Below are 9,621 nucleotides of genomic sequence, written 5' to 3' on the forward strand. Positions count from 1 at the left end.
TTGTTAGTCAAAAAATAATGATTATTAAAATATCACAATGAAAATAAAATGACAATATTTACAGACATAGGAGGACAAGGCAACTCTGGCAATTCACTCAGTAATGTCGCCGGTATCGCGCAAAGCAGTAAGTAATTTTTTTCTTTTATTTTGGAATGAAAACTGGTATACACGGTATTATAATAATATACAGAATGATATACAAAATAGTTATACACACTCAATCAAAAACAGTTTTAGAGATTACAACAGATCATATAAAGTTTGATTAATTAAAAAGCATAATTATGTGTTTATAAACGCGAACCCCTGTAGTGTCCTTCTTTATGATTTTTTAAATTGTCTATTTGATTAAATCTATTTATATTGTATGATAGGAATAGTAATAATAATTTAACAGATAACCAGCAAGGACAGCAAGGTGGAATTGGAGTTGGAAACGTTGTTGGCATACTTCAAAACAGTAAGTGAATATATTATTTAATAATCATTAAAACTCTACTAAATATAAAAATAAAAAATCCTCTTGTTTTTAAGTTTAAAACAATGACGAGAGAAAATAAATGAGAAAGACATACGATTTTGTGTAATGATTGCTAACTGTAAAAATAATCAATATTACAGATCTAGGAGGATCGCAAGGCAACTCTGGTAGTTCACAAAGTAACGTCGCTAGTATCGCACAAAGCAGTAAGCAGCTCTTTACTGATTTTTAAGAAATTTTTGACACAGGTCGTAGTAAATGAGAATTAATTCGTCTACATAATTTAGGATTCAGTATATTTTTGTTGATAGTGGTGTGCGTAGGCGCTTAAACACCGTTGCTTAATATTTATATTTACACAAATACTTGACTCTCTGGCTCTCTTGTCATATGGGTTTTGCCTCAGAGAGCACGCAAAGCTATCAGTCCCTGTTGTTATCATAGACACCTAATAGCGATCTTGGCGTTAAGTAAAGTATATATCCGCCAACCCACAGTGTGTCTGTCAAGAGTACTGTAGTTGTAAGGTCTTAGCCAACATGGACGTAATATTTTGACACTCTAGCAATTAATAGTTTTTATGTATATTTTTTGGGATGTAAACTTAATACGACCCCGATTTTTACATTTTAACAGATAACCAGCAGGGTCAACAGGGAGGAATTGGAATTGGAAACATTGCTGGCATTGTTCAAACTAGTGAGTAAATTTTTAGAAATTAGCCTTTTTTTACGTGACTAAGTCGGTAAACAAGCATACCTGATGGTGAGCGATAACCGTAGCTTATTGACGTCTGCAACACCAGAAGCATCGCAAGCACGTTGCAGACCCTACCCCCAATTCCCGCTAAGAGATCTGGTCACCGTACTCACCATAGGAACACAACACTGCTTGAAAGCAGTATTATTTAGCTGTGATCTTCTGTAAGGTCGAGGTACTTCCAAGTCGGGCTGTTCCATATTTTGAGCAGGAAATTTCCTACTGTGCCCTACCTCCGTTAAATTTTATTGTACTAGCTTTGATTTTATTGCAAACTAAAAAAATATTTCACCGAATTTAGTTATTGATATGTCCGTTTTAGAAACGTTAATGAAATAATTAACATCTGCTATCGGTATGTCAATCCGCACACTAGATCAGACTGTGAGATCAATCTTTGAATGTCTTTAAGTCTCTGGATTAAAATGGATTTGGTATTAAGATAACATAGACTTCTGGATAAATATATTTGACTAATCTATTGGCGTAGTTTGCAGTAACCCTTATTTCTGCTCTGGGGGTTGTGTGTTTGATTCCCGCCCCGAATCATAGCGCATATTTTTTTAGTTCTCTCCTCAAAAGTAACTACGTAATTATTAAAAATTCACTTTGTATTTATATTCCATTATTAAAATTAATACGAACCAAAATTGCCATTAAGTAAAATTGAGGCAAACGAATTTTGAAAAAAGAACGTACCGATAAAGTTAGGGTTTAATTAATCAAGTACGTTTAGCATCTGGTTCATTTGTACAGATACCACAAAAATGTTTTATTGCATTTTTTTTATAAATATTTAACTACAGATGTAGAAGGATCGCACGGTAACATCGATAAATTATACATTTATATAACTAAAATTTCATTAAAGGTAAAATTGTTACAGATATCAACGGCTTACAAGGCATTGGTAATATTGGACAAAATAGTAAGTAACAGTATTATAGCACATTAAAAATTATTGTAACATTATTATATATTCTACGCCATTTTAAAATGAAAAACATGGCGATTCAAATGACAAACTTCTTGCATATTTCACCAATTTTCCACCATATCAATCAAATCAAAACAATCAAAAAATCTACTCTAGACAACAGCGAAAGATCGCTCGTTATTTGTTCGTGTTTTGGCAATTAATTTTTTTCTTATAAATGTTATAGATATATTAAAACTAATATTTGATTACAGATGTCGGTGGAATCCAAGGTATAAGTAATGTTGCAAATATTGGACAAAGCAGTAAGTATTAATATAGCCTTGTTTGATATGTTTACTGTTTCAATTTTTTTTAACAACACTATGATCCTGATAGAATAAAATATAGCGCATATTTTTAATTTATTTGTTTATTATTTGCAGATATCGCGGGCTATCTTGCTTATTTGACAAACAATGGAATTTGTAAATATATTTTAATTTATTTTGTTATAATAAGTGAGATAAACTTTACATTTTCACTTAAAATATTTCAACTTAATTCATATCGAAAAACTATGTATTTCAGATTACCCATATGACCAAGGAATAAACGGACAAGGTTATAATAATAACCAAAACTTTTACTACAATTACAACAATTTCCTTAGAAATAATCTTAACAACAATAACAACAATAATGCGTTTGGTAAGTAATTATATATTTTTTAATCTTTTGTATAAATTTAAAGATAAATAAATAATCGTGTTTGCTTGGAAATGATAAAAAATTAACTTCAATTACGTCGACAAGCAATACAACGTAGGAAGACGGAAAAAATGTCAAGTAACTACGTGTCATTAAGTCAAAAAGTGTTCGTCAAATCTCGATCAAATTTAAACGGGACCACGTGACAAGTACCAACATTCCATTAAAAAAAGAATCATCAATATTGGACTATCCACTGAAAAGTTGTGGCATTAAAAAAAAGTCTAAATGAGAACCTCCTCGGTCAAACCGGCGATTCGTCAGCGATGTTTACCGACCTACTTGTATAAATAAATACAAAAAAGTTACAAAATTTCGGTAGTGTAAGTTAAAAACAGTAATTGCTCAGTTACGTTTGCTACAATTTTTTATGATACCCAGTGGCAGAAACTAGAAAGCTGTGACATAATAATGTCTAAATATAGTAATTAAATGAAAAAAAAAATCACCGTTATACAATAAAATTGTACAACTTTGAAATAATTTTCCGGACAGACATTTGATTCATCAAAGTTATGTTTAAATTACGAATTATAATCAAAGTCACGGAATCACACGGTTTTCACTATTAAGGTCACAAAATAAGTAGTAAAACTTTCGATGCGAATCTTTAACAATACTTTTATCGGAATATTAGATATGTTTGTAAAGACAGTATAAGATGAACACACTTTTAACACTCCACACGCAAAAAGACAAGATAATGTTTTATTTTGTCTTTTTTGGCACGAACACTTCTTTTGGAATTCGCAAATGATGTGACATGACATAAATACTTATTTGTTAACTCGTTATATGAGGGTATGTGTTAACGCGTTTATGTTTCAATGTTCTAGATAACGAAAGAAACATCGAAAGGCCCTGTCAAGTCTTCGATACCTATTGTATTAGAAAATACTTTGCGGATCACTCGAAATGCAGAGAATCCCAAGGCCCTGTTCCTGACCCGATGTACAGACCTCAGACCACCTTGTACTTGCCTAGAGTCAACCTTACTGTTACAGTGCATGATGCACTGTACAGTGGTCTCAATGGACGAATTGAGGAATTTTAGTAAGTTCTAGAATTTTTTTTTAAATGTTATCTTTGTTGTTTCGTACAAAGTTTTCAAATATTGTAATATAAAAGCTTGTTTATGACCCCCTAAACAGACAGTAGTGCCTTCTAGTAGTGAATATTAAAATCGGAACTCATTTTTTCACTTCATTTTGGCTGGAATACGTGCCTCCAAATTTCTCTCAATACGATTGTCATTGATTTATCAAAAGTTGGCGAATTTAGCCAATACAGCTGGGTCTCCCTCTACCTCGACGAGCACGAAAAGCCGTCGGTCCCGATTTATAATTGTCTATGATTATCCCTAGAACGATAGTTTCTTCTGGTACTATAAGAAATTTTCCATCTACTTGCAATAGAAATGCGTAACGTTGCGTGACGTTTCCTGTCTGATTTAGGTATTACGACATTTAAATGTTATTGTAACTTAAGAAACAAATAAATTTAACTTATATTGTTTTTCAGTGTTAATAAAGAAACTGACAAACTCGTTTTGACGATTGAATTCCGTAACGTAACTTTCTATTCGAAAGACGCCTACTACCGCTTCCATCGGCGTGCGAGAGAACCCATCGTGAACGTTGACTACATCTACGTCAATTTCCGTAATTATTTTTATATTCATTATTTTATTTTCTTTACAGAAGTCACCAGCTAAAGAAAAATAGTAGTTTATGGACGAAATTAACTTAATTTAGACCTTAAGATACATTAACAACTGAACTTCAACTGTTGTTTCTTTATGACTATTTTTTTACCTTTTTTTTGCTTGAATTTTTAGCATTTGGGGTTTATTTAAATTCCTCTTACTTGTACCTATACTCTGCATATCTTAATCTTCTCGAATTGAAGTAAAAAAAAATACATTTATATCAATAAAAAAAAAATACATGAAAATAACAAAATTCCGACAAAAAATGTTAAGCTGGTCAAATTAATCACCAATTTTTTTACGATAGACATTTCTTATGAAAGTCATCGTTATATATTTCCAGTATTTAATTCGAAGTACTTATGTGTAGCACTGCCTCAACTAACTATTTGTTTATTTTTTGTCTAACAGTTAATTATTTTTTCAAACTTTATTCAAGTAGTATCCAATCCTATCATTAGTCTCGTCTTGTATGTATTCTACTAAATTTCTTTCTTCCTTATTTTTTCTACAGAATCGGTGGTATCTACGATTATCATCCCCCAAAGAAATGACCTCCAGCTGGAGAAGAGTGAAAGTGTTTCGTTTATTTCAATCCCTACCGTCAGATTAGGTCCAAATGCATTCAATAGTCAAGGTAGGTGTTATAAGGGTATCACGATCGCGGTTCAGCTTGCAACATCCCACTGCTGGGCATAGAGCTCTGTCTCTATGTAGAAGGATCGTAGCTTAATCCGCCATGCTGCTCCATTGCGGGTAGCCGGATTTATACTCTACTGTGAGTTACGATCGCTATCAGGTGTATATGATAACAACTAGGACCGACAGCTTAACGTGCTCTCCGATTGGGAGACCCAAACCGGAAACAAATATTTCTACAAATACAAATACCCATCCTGAGCAGGAAACGAATCCACAAGCAGTGTTTAGGCGCCTACAAGCCTTTTAGAAAAAAAAGACGATAAATACGATGAATATGTCACATATTAAAAGAATACTCTTTAAAATTTTATGTATCTGCTTTAGATCCAGTAGTACAGCTATCCAGAAATATGATACTGGCCGATGCTGCGACAGATGCGCAAGAGGCGCAACTGACTGAAAGTCCGTATTATACATCCACGTTCATACAATACAGCCTTTGTGATTTCGGTCTTAAAGTCTTGTAAATACTACGAGATGTGTGAATAAATAATAATTTCGATACGAAGTTTTGTTTCATTTTAAAACTTTTTACGTTTAGCCTTTTTGGATAAAAAAATATATTTTTTCACGGGCTCAAAATGCCCATGCCTTTTGTTAATCATGCATGCATTATTATAATACCACAGGCGATTTTTCATTATAACTAAATAGATTAGATATTGGAATGTTCCATGGTATAACGCGCTCGTTCAACTTTTAATGAGGCCATAATACTATTCAGGCTCATAAGCTTCATCTGATTGTATAGTTAGTATAGGGTTACGATGAGACTGACATGTACTAGTGCATAAAAGTCCCTAAATAAATAATAGAAAAAAAATGGTTGTCTGTAAAGTTGGTTTACGGACGATAGTTTAATGTGACAACGTCATAATAAAACATCTCCTCCTCGGGCGCATATGCCAATCGAGTGGAAGAGAGACATATGCGGCACAAGCATACAATGAGCGTAACGGAACAATGAACGAAACGCTACAATGAGAGTAACGATACAATGAGTCATCATTTTTCGCGCATGCAGCCGGCGTTCATCGATTTATTAGACGTTGTATGTTAAAAAAAACTTAGTACAAGCACATTTATCGTGAAGGTATAATGTTTCTTTGCAATAATTTTGTTTATGAACGAAATTTCGGAAAACCCGTTGTCTTTTATAAACGATTGGTATTTTTAATAATAAATACTTATCGCTGTCATATTAACTTGTAAAATTGTAATTTTTATGTAAATGTTAGTTTTACCATATTTAGTAACGAATTCATTGGTTTTAGCTTGTATAACTTATAATGAAAATCAATAATACACACGACAAACAATCAATTACATAATGACAATTTGTCGTTATTTCAGTAACAGTTTTTTATATTAGACGTAGAAACTCGTATACAATCAACCTAACACTTAATATACTTGTATATACTGATTTTCATTTCGTCTACTTGTTAATGTATTTATTGATTTTAGAGTTTATTGACCTTCATCGATTTCTAGGATAAACTTGTCACTTTTCAACTATCCTTTACCTAGAAATACTTAGTGGTAACTAGAAGTAAAAGAGAATCTGTTTAATGAAATATTGAAATATATTTTTTTATCATATAAATATTAAAAAAATTGAGATTTTAAATATATAATTATATTCCTTATTGCACTTTAAAATCATAATTACACATCATGTTTATAAAAGGTGTTTGCAAGGGCGCACTTATCTATAAGAGATCTACCAGTCTACCCATGGTGATTAGAAAACGATGTTACCGTGGGACACAGTAGTGCAAGAGTGATAAAGCCACGAAAGGTTAATAATAATAATAAACTTATTCTGTAACATTTACATTTAAAATTACATATATTATTTTCTAGTGTTTAAGCGAATTTCACTAATTATAATGAAACAACTTTTATCGGATTTTATCGTGGTTTATTAAGTTTTTTGATGCACGACGTATCGGAGACTTTACGGAAAAAATGGTCACGGAAGAACTCAGGTCCTTCGCGATACAATCCGAAAAAGTTGTTTCATTATAATCTAATATATAAAATCCTCGTGTCGCGGTGTTTGTAGTTAAATTCTTCCGAAACGGCTTGACCGATTCTCATGAAATTTTGTGTGCATATTGGGTAGGTATGAGAATCGAACAACATCTATTTTTCATCCCCATAAGGGTAGTCCACCCCTAATTTTTTTTTAATTTTTTGATAAATTATTTATTCTTTATATAGCGTTATATATCTTTAAATAGTGTTTAGCGGTAAGACAACGTTTGCTAAGTCAGCTAGTAAATATATTATTTTCATAGAAACAAACTAAAGTAATAATAAATTATTCAGCGTCGGTAGTCAGAATAACGAAAAAGGTAAAATGACACTCCTATGATCGATATCACATTTAATAATTGTCGACGCGTTGGCGCAGCGATCATAGCACTGGCTGTTACGCTAGCGGTCCGGGTTCGATTCCCGCTCACGACAGACATTTGTATCGACCATATAGATGTTAGTCGTGGTCTGGGTTGTGTTTGTGTATTGTGTGTGTTTCCGGACCCAACACAGGAGAAAATCCTACTAGGAGATCCGTTAAGTGTGTAGTCTTTATTTATTAATTATAACATCAAATAACAAGTACGACCAATGTACACATGTCGTTAGGACACGCGAGTGTCCAATTAAATATTTCGGAACACATTCAGTAAAACTAGCATCCCCTCGCGGTTTGACGCTTATTAAGATACAATATACTCAATTTATATATATATATATATATATATATATATATATATATATATATATATATATATATATGTTGCTTCTAACTAACATATATTAATAAATATATTTATTTTTAATTTCTGCACTTTGCATTTAACTGTAGGTTAAATTAATAGACATCGTTGCACAAATTTTTGTAATTTCTTGTGAATTTATGAACTTGTTTTGATTTTTTTTTTTAGTAAAAAATAAAGAGAAGAAATTTAAAATTTTTTAATTTTAAAATGATGTGGATTAATAACGATATTAAAAATTTATTTCCGATAAAAATATGTAGACACAATAAAATTGTACTGTTTAAGAATAAAAATCTGTTAGTCATATGAACATTTTAAAGTACTTATATTTATAAATGTTTAATCATTGCTGTCGTTTTCGTTTTAATTTATTGCGTTTTTAATAGTTTAGTAAAAACCTTGGACTGTTATCACTTGTATTTCAAAAATATACATATCTATATAAATTTTTAAAATACAAATTTAATATACTTATTAAATTATTTAATTGTGTAAGTTCATTCAATGAAATTATTGGCAGAATCGTAAACTATGTATTTGATAATGTCATGATGATCTTATGCCAAGTGTTGTGCATGAGCCCACAAAGGTAAATAAAAGAGCAGGGTAGAGCTAGTAAGATATAAAATTTTAATTAATTCTACAAGAATATTGTCTATTAATTTTAATAATGAGTAATTGCCGCTATTTAATTAATTCATTTTATTATTTAAAATTCAGTAAAATATTTGAAAAAAACCGGTAACAATATAACCCTTAAAACACGTATATTTAGTATATGCTTTTTAAATAAATTAACAACTTACCGGCTAAATATATTCAGGTACCCTATATTCGCTGCCTTCCAACCTGACCCGCACAGAATTAAACAAAAATTAACGAAAACAAATTATCACACTAACATTCGTCAAACGAAAAGTTTTACGCGAATATTTACGTGTGACAAATACGTATCTAACAAAACGACCTCTCTCGCGAAACCTCGCGGTCAACTGACTGAATTTCACGACATTCTGTCTGCTTTCATGAAATGAACTGATAACTTTCACATCCAAAACGACTTAAGTGACAATTGTCTACTTTAGAAAATTCAATCTTATTGCAAAACAATTAAGTTTATACCAGTGTAACAGGAAATTTGTTTTTAAAGTACTCGACTGTTTGTTTGGGAGGGCCTCAGAGGCGGGAATGAGTGTCGAAAAAAAAATAAGCCAACCACGTCTCAGTGATCCAAGGCTCATGGGGCGGGTTTTAGGAAAATATCTTTAATTAAACCAGAAATTAAGTTTGTAAAATGAATTAACGTATCAAAAAAATGTAATGAAATCATGTGAAAAGATACAAAACAGCCATGTTTCGGGTGTAATTAATTAACTGAGGTTTCAGTGTATACTGAGGACTCTTGCTGGCTAATTTAATAACGTTGGTTATTATGCGTCGAACTATGCATGTTGTGTTTGAGATAAGTATGCAACACAGGCGATTATAATAA

At 31.7% G+C, this 9,621-nt stretch overlaps 2 protein-coding genes across 2 annotated transcripts in view; one reads left to right on the forward strand and one right to left on the reverse strand.

The window, feature by feature from the left end:
- Nucleotides 1–9,117, reverse strand: part of LOC123662627 (carbonic anhydrase-related protein 10-like) — an 81,161-nt gene extending 72,044 nt beyond the window's left edge. The window contains exon 1 of the mRNA XM_045597443.1: nucleotides 8,936–9,117. The gene's annotated coding sequence lies outside the window, so the exon portion shown is untranslated. The remainder of the gene's footprint in view (nucleotides 1–8,935) is intronic.
- On the forward strand, nucleotides 49–5,848 carry LOC123662741 (uncharacterized protein DDB_G0280315-like). The gene is made up of 11 exons (XM_045597540.1): nucleotides 49–127; nucleotides 401–463; nucleotides 625–690; nucleotides 1,121–1,183; nucleotides 2,115–2,171; nucleotides 2,435–2,485; nucleotides 2,751–2,870; nucleotides 3,767–3,983; nucleotides 4,452–4,591; nucleotides 5,153–5,275; nucleotides 5,665–5,848. Exons 1-11 carry the CDS (start codon nucleotides 49–51, stop codon nucleotides 5,805–5,807), a joined length of 1,122 nt encoding a protein of 373 aa, XP_045453496.1. The 3' UTR covers nucleotides 5,808–5,848.
- Nucleotides 9,118–9,621: the final 504 nt, after the last annotated feature.

Source organism: Melitaea cinxia, chromosome 19, assembly GCF_905220565.1.
Source record: "Melitaea cinxia chromosome 19, ilMelCinx1.1, whole genome shotgun sequence".
Taxonomy (NCBI): domain Eukaryota; kingdom Metazoa; phylum Arthropoda; class Insecta; order Lepidoptera; family Nymphalidae; genus Melitaea; species Melitaea cinxia.

Bases quoted from the DNA above. Each gene is read 5' to 3' on its own strand.
- LOC123662741 (XM_045597540.1), top strand. From the start codon at position 49: ATGACAATATTTACAGACATAGGAGGACAAGGCAACTCTGGCAATTCA. The intron at 2,871-3,766 runs GTAAGTAATTAT...TCAATGTTCTAG, and splicing joins TAACAACAATAATGCGTTTG to ATAACGAAAGAAACATCGAA. The intron at 5,276-5,664 runs GTAGGTGTTATA...TATCTGCTTTAG, and splicing joins AAATGCATTCAATAGTCAAG to ATCCAGTAGTACAGCTATCC.